The sequence below is a fragment of the Pristiophorus japonicus genome, chromosome 6 (genome assembly GCF_044704955.1).
Source record: "Pristiophorus japonicus isolate sPriJap1 chromosome 6, sPriJap1.hap1, whole genome shotgun sequence".
In the NCBI taxonomy this organism is placed as follows: domain Eukaryota; kingdom Metazoa; phylum Chordata; class Chondrichthyes; family Pristiophoridae; genus Pristiophorus; species Pristiophorus japonicus.
This window is the reverse complement of record NC_091982.1, coordinates 215,506,029-215,519,069: the sequence shown is the minus strand read 5'-3', so window position 1 is coordinate 215,519,069 and position 13,041 is coordinate 215,506,029. Positions and strand designations below refer to the sequence as shown.

Below are 13,041 nucleotides of genomic sequence, written 5' to 3'. Positions count from 1 at the left end.
GACTATTGCCAGCTCTTTTCTATTGCTCTTTGCCCCCTCGTGATGTTTTGTTGGATGACAATGTTGAAACCCTTCTGGTTTGAGTTTCATGGCCTTGGTTAGCCTCTTCACTATGATCTTGAAGAGGCGCAGCAACTTGGCCGATAACAATCGGACCTATCAATTGTCGATGTTTTTCAGGATCTGTGACAGATTTACAGTGTCAGCTGTGGCTCAGTGGGTAGCACACTCGCCTCTGAGTCAGAAGGTTGTGGGTTCAAGTCCCTCTCGAGACTTGAGCACATAAATCTAGGCTGACACGCCAATGTAGTGCTGAGGGAGTGCTGCATTGTCGGAGATGCTGTCTTTCGGATGAGATGTTAAACCGAGGTCCCGATTGCTCTCTCAGGTCGATGTAAAAGATCCCATGGCACTATTTTGAAGAAGAGCAGGGGAGTTATCCCCTGTGTCCTAGCCAAATATTCATCCCTCAATCAACATAACAAAACAGATTATCTGGTCATTATCACATCGCTGTTTGTGGAAGCTTGCTCTGCGCAAATTGGCTGCCACATTTCCCACATTACAACAGTGACTACACTCCAAAAGTACTTCATTGGCTGTAAAGCACTTTGAGACATCCGGTGTTTGTAAAAGACACTATATAAATGCAAGTCTTTCTTCTTTTTTCCTCAGTTTTTGGAATCAGAACTGTTTGATGGTACTGATTTGAGCCATAGTGTGAAGAGTCTTGGGAGTAGGGTCTCATCATCTCCCATTATGTTTAGAGGGTCACTGAACTTCATGCCGTCCGGCCCGGCTGCACGCATCTTCTTTATATCTTTAAGTACTGTTTTAACCTCGTCTTTGTGTATCACCATCATCAGCAGATTTATTTATACTCGGTTTGTTGTTTGGTTTACTGAGCTTTATTGAAAAGCATTTTTCCAGCTCCTCTTTGGTTGGAGGACATTTTGCAGCGGCGGGTGCACCCATGATGTGGCGTGCCAACCTTCTCCTGTCTTTCGATTATAATGTCTATCATTTTGTAGGCTGCCCGTCTCTTTTTGGCAGCGGTGTGAAGAGCTGTTCCGACTCAGTGTTTGTTCACATTATCTGCCTTCTTCCAACATTGGTCTTGCAAGGATTGGTGTTGATGTTCTCTAGCACCATCTCTGCAATGCATTCAATTAAACCAATGCTGAGGAGCCTGCTTTCAAGGTCTTCCTTGTAGCAGAGTAGTTCTTCAGCCTGTGTTAGGTAGTCGTCAAGATTATGTGTTTTGGATTTCCCCTTGGTGGGATTATTGCCCGCGTTTGACATGTGTTTTGTGGTTGGTCAGAGTCTGCCAACTTCTCCAAGTCGAGGGCCCTAAATCATTAGCCACCATCGTGGTGGAGTTTGGTGCCACCGTCTCCGCTCTTGCTGTAGCTGTTGTCTCTGGGCCCATTAGAGCACTGTCTGTGATCATCTAAGTTTTTGCTCCCTTGGTGTCATTAAGGCTTGATGTATATTGTTTGGGCTGCAGTGACGAGTGATGCCCCCCGGGCTTGTGAGGCACTCATTCTCAACCTATTGGTTCTCCCAATCCTAGGGTTCTGGCTGATGGAATCAATTGCCAATAGGGCAGGTAGTACGATCTTATCAGTCTTAGATCCTCCTCACTGGTCTGGGTGGAGGAGGACATTTGCGCTAATCTGGCAGGCACAGAGCTAGCTATTGTGCAGCACGTACTTCTTCATGCAATGTGCTGCTACATCCAGCACACTGCAGAGACGTTCTTCGTTCAGAACTTGTCCCATCTGGTTAGGATTAACCCATTAGAGTTATCCATCACTTTTTCTTAAGTTTTGGTTACTGGGGCAGTGATCTATGCAGATTACGGTCCATCTCGTGGCTCTTTCAGAGTTGTTTTGGCCAGCGATAAAATCGTTGTTCCCGGCGGGACTGCGGGATCACGAGTCACTGGTCGGTAAGAACACAGAAGACAACCACAGCTACAGTAACTGTCCAGATTGACGCTTCACCAAGAGAGTCATAGTTACTACAAGTTGTTGTTGTACACCATTTAGTTACTGTAAACTGCTGAAAGGCTACTCCCAGCTGCACCACTCGGGATCAAGTTGAATCACTTACAAGGTGTCAACACTGTTCTATGAAGCTCAGCTGAAAGAAGCCCAATGGGCAGCTAAGCAATAACTGCTGATATTATGGTGTTAAATAATTAGCCATGAATGACAATACTGGGACCCCAGCTATTTACAATATATATGTTAATGATTGAGACGAAGGAATTGAGTGTATAAGAACATAATAAGAACATAAGAATTAGGAACAGGAGTAGGCCATCTAGCCCCTCGAGCCTGCTCCGCCATTCAACAAGATCAGGACTCAGCTGCACTTACCCGCCCTCTCCCCATAACCCTTAATTCCCTTATTGGTTAAAAATCTATCTCTGCCAAGTTTGCAGATGACACTAAGCTGGGTGGCAGTGTGAGCTGTGAGGATGATGCTAAGAGGCTGCAGGGTGACTTGGGATAGGTTAGATGAGTGGGCAAATGCATGGCAGATGCAGTATAATGTGGATAAATGTGAGGTTATCCACTTTGGTGGCAAAAACAGGAAGGCAGATTATTATCTGAATGGTGACAGATTAGGAAAAGGGGAGGTGCAACGAGACCTGGATGTCATGGTACATCAGTCATTGAAAGTTGGCATGCAGGTACAGCAGGCAGTAAAGAAAGCAAATGGCATGTTGACCTTCATAGCGAGAGGATTTGAGTATAGGAGCAGGGAGGTCTTGCTGCAGTTGTACAGGGCCTTGGCGAGACCACACCATGAGTAATGTGTTCAGTTTTGGTCTAATCTGAGAAAGGACATTCTTGCTATTGAGAGTGTGCAGCGAAGGTTCACCAGACTGATTCCTGGGATGGCAGGACTGACATATGAAGAAAGACTGGATCGACTAGGCTTATATTCACTGGAATTTAGAAGAATGAGAGGGCATCTCATAGAAGCATATAAAATTCTAATGGGATTGGACAGGTTAGATGCAGGAAGAATGTTCCCGATGATGGGGAAGTCCAGAACCAGGGGTCACAGTCTAAGGATAAGGGGTAAGCCATGTAGGACCGAGATGAGGAGAAACTTTTTCACCCAGAGAATTGTGAATCTATGGAATTCTCTACCACAGAAAGTTGTTGAGTCCAGTTAATTGGATATATTCAAAAGGGAGTTAGATGTGGCTCTTACGGCTAAAGGGATCAGGGGGTATGGAGAGAAGGCAGGAGTGGGGTACTGAAGTTGCATGATCAGCCATGATCATATTGAATGGTGGTACAGGCTCGAAGGGCGGAATGGCCTGCTCCTGCACCTATTTTCTATGTTTCTAATACTATGCCTGTAGATTCGGAGATTAATGGTATAGATTTCCCAATCAGATATAATCTAGATGGGAAAATTGCACTAGCTGATCCATCGTACACTATCTTGCATCAATTGCCTAGATCAGCATAGTTGTAATATGATGGGTGAGCCTCAGCCATGGGAACCACCTCTAATTGGGAGCTTGCCTATTGGTAGGATGTTTGGAGCGGGGGGTGGGGCGGAATTGTATACTGATGCAGGATATAAAGTCCTGCAGCAGCTTAGAGGCAGGAATTAAAATTGTTAAAATGTGGACAATAAGCAAGCTTCTAATATAAAAATAAGTTTGGAGGGAGTGGAGTTAGTCATAGAAACATAGAAAATAAGTGCAGTAGGCCATTCGGCCCTTCGAGCCCGCACCACCATTCAATATCATGGCTGATCATTCCCTCAGCTCCCCTTTCCTGCTTTCTCTCCATACCCCTGGATTCCTTTAGCCGTAAGGGCCATATCTAACTCCCTCTTGAATATATCCAATGAACTGGCATCAACAACTCTCTGCGGCAGGGAATTCCACAGGTTAACAACTCTCTGAATAAAGAACTTTCTCCTCATCTCAGTCTTAAATGGCCTGCCCCTTATCCTAAGACTGTGTCTCCTGGTTCTGGACTTCCCCAACATCGGGAACATTCTTCCCGCATCTAACCTGTCCAGTCCAGTCAGAATCTTATACGTTTTTATAAGACCCCTCTCATGCTTCTAAACTCCAGTGAATAAAGGCCCAGTTGATCCAGTCTCTCCTCATATGTCAGTTCAGCCATCCCTGGACTCAGTCTGGGTGAACCTTTTGCTGCACTCCCTCAATAGCAACTGTTTCAGTGACAATGAGGCAGGGGAGGGCCTCTCTTTAGCAATAAGTACCAGAGGCTCCTAGGATGAACGTCACTTCCACCTCACTAGGGAATAGTGCAAGGAAAAGTTCAGTGATCTTACCAGAACAGCCAAGGTAGCAGAACACACAATAACCGCATTAATACAGTGTGCAAAGCATAACAGGCACTTAAAATTAACTCCCCTCACACAGTCTTAAATATCTTACCATGAATGGCCATGAGGCAGTGCCTTTACACCCCAAACGTCATCTTGATGTGTTCCAACATTCACATCCTTACAACATTCAGCCCAAACGAATCCTCCCATCAGTACATGTACTATGGCTGCATGCTGCCACTTCGGCCTTACTGCACATCATCTTCTCAATTATTTTACTCTCCTTTAGGAGGAGAAGGCAGCCCAAAACCACCACGAGAAATCAATGACAAGTGACGGATCCCCCAACCTTAGAATGCTGACCCTTTGAAGAAGCAGCAGCCCTCAACATCTCAAAAGGAAGCTAAATAGGGCATATGTACCCCACAGGCAGTAGTTTGGGCAGTCATACCACATATGTATTTGTGGAAAGCTGAAATATGTTGACATAAGCATTTACAATGTTGAATATCTGATAAAGCTGTGAAGTATTTTAGATTTATCAAGAGCTACATCACAGACCTGTCGCAGACCAAGGCTCTTTGTATCCCACATCTGTTTGAAGTTCCAGAAGAATGGCTGTTTACAGTTTTGACAAGAATCACTTTCCTCCCATTGTGGAGCCTATAAAGCAACAATGAAAAAGTTTTTAAAAAAAACCTGGAGCAAACAAATTGACTCTGTTGCTGTTATAAGAATACAAGGAAAGTCAGGAACAAGAAAATCTATCATTTTTCTGCATGTGCATCACAAGACAGCAAATTCAGTTTTTGCATTGGTTTACTGGGCTTTTTATTTAAAAAAAGGTAAAACCATCCATTGGTAAGGAGCACAACCAATTTATTTGCAATACAAAATAAAATATATTGTGCAATTTTTCATTAGTAAAATATTTTCCTCAATTTACAGTTACAGTATATACACCATTTTAATTTCATTAAAATATTTTAAGTTCATTAAAATATTTTAAGCCTTTATATCTATTGATATTCACTTGGTTGTTGTCATTTTATAAGTCATGTGACCTTGGATTGGCTTTCCTTACTTTGTCTTTGTTGCATTTTGTTTTAATTTTAAATCTTTTTTTCCTTGTTTATCTTCCCTTTCACCCAAGTCAATCCCAATCCGCAATGTCAGAAGTGCAAAGCATTAAACAGACAACCCCTAGGCATGAATCAGGATATGCCATCTATTGTAGATAGCAAAGGTTTCTCTGAAAATCTTAGTCATTTTTTGTTTCTTTACTTGTCCCATTACCATCTCCTTTTGCCTTGCACCATGATCCCTTTTATCATTCAATCTCTCTTGCCTTCCACCCGATCAGACCTTTTGTTCTTTCCTCCTTCCCCCTTTCCCTGCCCTTGCTCCAGTTCTGACGAAGGGTCATCGACCTGAAACGTTAAATCCGTTTCTCTCGCCACAGATTTCCAACATTTTCTGTTTTGATTTCAGATTTCCTGCATTTGCAGTATTTTGCTTTTGTAATCATTTATTGGTTGGTACAAAATCCAACAGCACAACAATAAATACTGATCGAATGGCAGAACAACCACCCCACCGCCTCCCCTCCCCTCCCCGAACCTGTTTTTTTCCCTTCTCCTCGTCTCTAATGATAGCTGTTCATTATTCCGCCATTCACACCCTATCTTGACATGTTTTTCTAACTCCTGGCATTATCATTTCAATTCGGCCCATCATCCCTTTTGTCTCTCTAATCTCTCCTGCTTTCCTATCACAGACCTTCCTTTTTGTTTCTCTTCCCCTCCCCCATCAGTGCTCGTTAAGAATGTGTTCTTTTCGAACACACTCCAGTTTTGATGAAGGGTCGTCGACCCAAAGCGTTAACTCTGCTTTCTCTCCACAGATGCTGCCTGACCCGCTGAGATTTCCAGCATTTTCTGTTTTTAATTCCAGATTCCGCAGTATTTTGCTTTTGAATGAATAGTGATCAGTGGACTTTTCAACCGTTTGGCTGCTGCCCTTTGGATGATGCAAGGCGTCTTTAGTCGAATGTTAATCTAAAAACTTGCCCATACAAACCAAATCATGTAGAAATATGTAAAAGTGGAATGGGGGAACAGAGTAAAACACATAGCTTATTTCTTCAGTGATTAACATAAGAAAAGTAAAGGATGAGAAAAATGTCCTTCAGCCCACCAAAACTGAATCTTTGAAAAGCATAACTCCTTTAAGTCTAGCATCGAACTGCATCTCGAGCACCCCTAAAGTCGCATTTCTATCAACCTGCCCAGGAGATTAATCCAGACATCCATCAATCGTTGCATGAAAAAAGTCTTTCATTAATCAGATTTAAATGTATTTTTCAGATGTTATACTTGTGACGTCTGGTCTTTGCTGGCCTGTTTTATTTTAATGTAATATTGTGGATTAACCTTTTCCAAGCCCTTTAACATTTCATGTATAGTTAAACCAAGTCCCTTTAACATTTAGGATGAAATTCCACACAGCGAGTTGCACTGCTTTTACACCAACGGTGAAGAGATTTGTGCCCATCGAAGATCCGCGGAGGTATTTACAGAAGAGTTTCCTGGATCAGCTCCTTAGTACATGCACTGGAGTAGTGATTGGTGTTAATACCATTTCTAATCTGCAGGGCTGCATGGAAATTAGAGTGCAGCTTTTAAAAAGCCAATACTGATTGCTGACCTCAACAGCAGACTGGAGAACAAGCAGCTAAGTAAGGGTCAGTGCTTGGCTCACTCACTTGACTGTCAGCTAACGTCACTGCATGTCTCATGAATCCTTCACTGACACTATCAATGAGATGAGAAGCTGGCACATGCAGCTAAACAAGGGCATGACACATAGGGAGACAAGAGGAGGCCAGAATTTCTCAGTCTTATCTGAAAGCCCTTCGAGGGAACTAATGTCAGGAGACTCAAACTGCTGGATGTCTGTGACATTAAACCTGCCAGAAATATCAGTCATGTCACCTGGACTCTATCACCCAGGATTACAGACCAGTGCTGCATGATGTTCAATGACTTTACCAGAGCAGGTAAGGTAGTACACCAGCCCACTCCATCTTTTCTTCCACAGCCACCCTAGGTGCCAGCACACTCTTCACCCTCTAAAAGTAACAGCTGTATAACTTAGGACCGAAATGAGGAGAAACTTCACTCAGAAGTTTCCTGTGGAATTCTCTACCGCAGAGAGTTGTTGATGCCAGTTCGTTAGATATATTCAAGAGGGAATTGGATATGGCCCTTACGGCTAAAGAGATCAAGAGGTATGGAGAGAAAGCAGGAAAGGGGTACTGAGGTGAATGATCAGCCATGATCTTATTGAATGGTGGTGCAGGCTCGAAGGGCCGAATGGCCTACTCCTGCATCTATTTTCTTTGTTTCTATGTACCCATCACAATGTACTCTGGATAACGGGGTTTCTAAGATTATGGCTACCCATCTTTCTGAACAGCAATTAATTGAACGCACAACCCTGAAACCCCTTTCTCCACTTTAACAGGCTGATACCACCATATCTCTTACTTCGGATCTCCCATGAAACTTGGTTCACACAATTAGCCTTCACCTAATTTACTCAATCTTGTTGCAGGAGAAATTAACACACAATGCCAACGAGCAGAAAACCTCCTTCAATACCTCATGCACCATGACGAGAAGATCATGGAGCTCATGGGAAGGAATTCTGTTTGTGCTGTGGGAGATGGTGAGGTCAGAGGCATATTGCTAGCACCAGGTTAGTGACTAGGCACCTACACTGTTGCCCTGGAATCCCTGTGAAGCACCACACAGACACGAGCTCCTACCCCTTTCTCAGTTCCCCTAATCCCAAGGGAGTAATGCTCACCCTTTCTTAGCCTCTTCCCTATTTTGTTGCAGATGCACCACAGCAACAGGTTCATCTGCTTGTGAACTATGATGACGATGAGGAAGCCAAGGAGGATTATTAAAAAAAAAAAGAGATGAATTTAAAGTCAGAGTGAAGTCCACCCACATGTTCCTGCAGAGACCTCCTATCTCATGTTCTCCTCCCCAACCCCCGGCACCTCACCCAGAGTTGTTTGCCTCTTTAACTTCCACACACCAGATCAGCTACACCCAGAGAATGAGATAGTGTTAATGAGCACGTGCTAGTGGGTGATTCACAAGAGCATGCGGGAGCGGGAAGTGGGTATGAATGTGCCACATTCCCAGCTGAGGCCAAGGCTTCAGAGTCCTGAGTCCAGAATGTATGGGTACTCATCTGAAAGGAAGATGTTTGGGGCACATCACACCTATGTACAGGTACTAAAGTGCGTGAGAAGCAAGCCTAACTCTATATATGCAGAATGGCAAAAGAAAATATTGCTGTAAAGAATGGATTCGAGCTGCAGAAATCTCTATTGAAACTCTCCACACTCTACAAGCACTGAAACTTCTTCCCCTCTCAGTTGATGCTAGAAACAGCCGTATCTTATAATTCTCAAGCTACGTTATTCCACGTGTTTTGAATGCCGCCATCATTATAATATTCATAATCTGCTTATACAGGTCTGCCATTGCTTCGGACAGTCCTAGACCACAGGGAGATTTTCAGAGTGAACAATTCTTCGGAGCAGGTATGGCATACCCTATGGTATACCATCACTCTATATAGGGGCCAAGTTTCGGCCTGAGTTGCTCCTGGTTTTTTGGAGCAACTGGTTTAGAATGGAGTATCTTAGAAATTTGAATTCTCGGCATTTAGTTTGCTCCAGTTCTAGTCAGTTAGAACAGTTTCACTTTGGAACAGAATTTTTTTTTCCAAAAGGGGGTGTGTCCAGCCACTTACACCTGTTTTCAAAGTTTAGGCAGTGAAAACTTACTCCAAACTAACTTAAAATGGAGTCAGTGAAGATTTTTGTACGTTCGAAAAAACCTTGTCTACACTTTAGAAAATCAGGCGTAGGTTACAAATTAGGCATAGGGAATGGGGAGGGGGGGGGGTTTAAAAGGGAAGTTTACAAACATTAAATACTTCAGTTTTACAAATAAAGAGCCATCATCAATAATAAATGATAAATACATCAATCAAAAAAAATTAAAAAATTTTTAAAAAATAAATAAAACATTTTCTACTTACCGAGTGCAACACTGGGAGTCCTCCAACAGCGTGCTGGGATGGCCCCCCCAGTTTGTTTCTGTCAGTGTCTCTATCTCTCTGTGTGTCTCTCACTCTCTTTCTGTCAGTGTCTGTGTTTCTGACAGCGAGAGGAGGGGGAGAAGGGGGTGAGGGAAGGGGAGATGAGAGAGGGAAGGGAGATGAGAGAGAGGGGAAGGGGAGATGAGAGAGGGGGGGGAGATGAGGCGAGGGAGGGGGAGGGGAGGAAGGAGGAGAAAGGGAGAGGGGAGGGAGGAAGGGAAGGAGAGGGAAGGAAGGAGAGGGAGCGGGAGGAGAGGAGAGGAGAGGGGAGGGAGGGAGAGAGAGAGGAGGAGGAGGGGGAGGGAGGGAGGGGGAGAGGAGGGAGGGGAGAGGAGAGAGAGAGAGGGGGGTGGGGAAGAGAAAGGAGAGAGGGGGGTGGGGAAGAGAAAGGAGAGAGGGGGGTGGGGAAGAGAAGGAGAGAGGGGTGGGGAAGAGAAAGGAGAGAGGGGGTGGGGAAGAGAAAGGAGAGAGGGGGGTGGGGAAGAGAAAGGAGAGAGGGGGTGGGGAAGAGAAAGGAGAGAGGGGGGTGGGGAAGAGAAAGGAGAGAGGGGGGTGGGGAAGAGAAAGGAGGGGGGGGTGGGGAAGAGAGAGGGGGGGGGGGGGGGAAGAGAAAGGAGGGGGGGGAAGAGAAAGGAGGGGGGGGGGGGAAGAGAAAGGAGGGGGGGGGAAGAGAAAGGAGAGGGGGGGGGGAGAGAAAGGAGAGGGGGGGGGAAGAGAAAGGAGAGGGGGGGGAAGAGAAAGGAGAGGGGGGGGGAAGAGAAAGGAGAGGGGGGGGAAGAAAGGAGAGGGGGGGGAAGAGAAAGGAGAGGGGGGGGGAGAGAGGGGGGGGAAGGAGAGAGGGAGGGGGAAAGGAGAGAGGGAGGGGGAAAGGAGAGAGGGAGGGGAAAGAGAAAGGAGAAAGGAGAGAGGGGGGGGGGGGGAAGAGAAAGGAGGGGTGGGGAAGAGAAAGGAGAGAGGGGGTGGGGAAGAGAAAGGAGAGAGGGGGTGGGAAGAGAAAGGAGAGGGGGGGGGAAGAGAAAGGAGAGAGGGGGGGGAAGAGAAAGGAGAGATGGGGGGGGGAGAAAGGAGAGAGGGGGGAAGAGAAAGGAGAGGGGGGGGAAGAGAAAGGAGAGGGGGGGGAAGAGAAAGGAGAGGGGGGGGAAGAGAAAGGAGAGAGGGGGGGGGGAAGAGAAAGGAGAGAGGGGGGGGGAAGAGAAAGGAGAGAGGGGGGGGAAGAGAAAGGAGAGAGGGGGGGGGGAAGAGAGAAAGGAGAGAGGGGGGGGGGAGAGAAAGGAGAGAGGGGGGGGGGAAGAGAAAGGAGAGAGGGGGGGGGGAAGAGAAAGGAGAGAGGGGGGGGGAAAGGAGAGGGGGGGGGGGAAAGGAGAGGAGAAGGGGGGGAAAGGAGAGGAGGGGGGGGAAAGGAGAGGGGGGGAAAGGAGAGGGGGGGAAGGGAGAGGGGGGGAAGGGAAAGGAGAGGGGGGGAAAGGAGAGGAGGGGGGGAAAAGGAGAGGAGGGGGGGAAAAGGAGAGGAGGGGGGGAAAAGGAGAGGAGGGGGGAAAAGGAGAGGAGGGGGGGGGGGAAAGGAGAGGAGGGGGGGGGAAAAGGAGAGGAGGGGGGGGGGAAAGGAGAGGAGGGGGGGAAAGGAGAGGAGGGGGGGGAAAGGAGAGGAGGGGGGGGAAAGGAGAGGAGGGGGGGGAAAGGAGAGGAGGGGGGGGAAAGGAGAGGAGGGGGGGGAAAGGAGAGGAGGGGGGGGAAAGGAGAGGAGGGGGGGGAAAGGAGAGGAGGGGGGGGAAAGGAGAGGAGGGGGGGGAAAGGAGAGAGGGGGGGGAAAGGAGAGAGGGGGGGAAGGAGAGAGGGGGGGGAAGGAGAGAGGGGGGGGAAGGAGAGAGGGGGGGAAGGAGAGAGGGGGGGGAAGGAGAGAGGGGGGGGAAGGAGAGAGGGGGGGGAAGGAGAGAGGGGGGGGAAGGAGAGAGGGGGGGGAAGGAGAGAGGGGGGGGGAAGGAGAGAGGGGGGGGGAAGGAGAGAGGGGGGGGGAAGGAGAGAGGGGGGGGGGGAAGGAGAGAGGGGGGGGAAGGAGAGAGGGGGGGGGAAGGAGAGAGGGGGGGGAGAAGGAGAGAGGGGGGGGGGAAGGAGAGAGGGGGGGGGGAAGGAGAGAGGGGGGGGGGAAGGAGAGAGGGGGGGGGGGAAGGAGAGGGGGGGGGGAAGGAGAGGGGGGGGGAAGGAGAGGGGGGGGGAAGGAGAGGGGGGGGGAAGGAGAGGGGGGGGGAAGGAGAGGGGGGGGGAAGGAGAGGGGGGGAAAGGAGAGGGGGGGAAAGGAGAGGGGGGGGAAGGAGAGGAGGGGGGGGCAAGGAGAGAGAGGGGGGGGCAAGGGGAGAGGGGGGGAGAAAGGAGGGGGGGGAGAAAGGAGAGAGGGGGGGAGAAAGGAGAGGGGGGGGGAAAGGAGAGGGGGGGGGAAAGGAGGGGGGGGGGAAAGGAGGGGGGGGGGGGAAGGAGGGGGGGGGGGGGGAAGGAGGGGGGGGGGAAAGGAGGGGGGGGGGGAAAGGGAGAGAAGGAGGCTGAACAGGCGGGCCCAAGACATTGGGCTGGATTTACAGGTAGGTGGCGTCAGGTCTTGGGGGAGAGGAGGAGGAGGGGAAGGGTCGCGGAGGTCGGGGTGGGGAGAAAAGAGAGTCGCAGAGGTCGGATCGGGTGGGGAGGTCGGGTCGCCGGGGGGGGGGGGGGAAAGAGAGGGGGAGGAAAGAGAGCGGGGGTGTCGGGTCGGGTCGGGTGGAGGAGCCTTATCCACGCAGCCCCAGTGAGGCCAGGGCCCACTATAGCGCGCATGTGCAGAGGTCCCGGCCCTGTTTTCAGCGCAGGGACCTGGCTCCGCCCCCAACAGCTCGTGCTGCGCTGCGCCCAGCTCCCGAGGGCCTGCAGGGAGCCGGAGAATAGGTATGTTTCTTTTAGGCCCACTTTGTGGCGCAAAAAACGGGCGTCCAGGTCCGGGCTGCGCCATTTTAGGTGCGGCCCGAAACTTGGGCCCTATATTCGGTGGTCAATTGCGGAAGAGCCAAAAGGCACAATGAAATTCAATAGTATTCTGTGGCAGAAAACCAGTAGAAGTGGCTTGTGCCCCATTTTCCTGCCACAAAAAGTTACTTGTCCCGATTATTGAAATAACATTTAAAGCAGTGAGAAAATTCTCCCACTACTCTCTGGGCTGTAGAGCGTGAGCTTGTTCAAACTATTCTCATCAGTCACTCGTCTTAAACTTGAATTGTTCTCATTACTCATCTCTGTAGCACCCCAATGCATGCTGGTCCTTTTTGCAGCGTGATGAGCAGAACTACACATAGTACTCCAAATGTTGTCGGACGAGTGCATTGTACAGCCTCAGCAGAGCTTCTGTAAACTTGTATTCCACTGTTCTAACTACATATTCCAGCATTTGATTAACTTTTCGTCTGGACATTGATGGTGTGTGTCAATGGGCCCAAGTTTCCACATGATTCGCGCCTGATTTTTAGGAGCAACTAGTGGAGAACGGACTATTTTAGAAATCGC

General features: G+C 48.5%; 1 protein-coding gene across 1 annotated transcript in view; it reads right to left on the bottom strand.

Moving 5' to 3' along the window:
- The window catches only part of wdfy1 (WD repeat and FYVE domain containing 1), a 73,695-nt gene that overhangs the window by 11,449 nt on the left and 49,205 nt on the right, over nucleotides 1-13,041 (bottom strand). Inside the window, exon 9 of the mRNA XM_070883591.1 lies at nucleotides 4,897-4,998. Within this exon, the coding sequence (XP_070739692.1) occupies nucleotides 4,897-4,998 (102 nt within the window). The remainder of the gene's footprint in view (nucleotides 1-4,896; nucleotides 4,999-13,041) is intronic.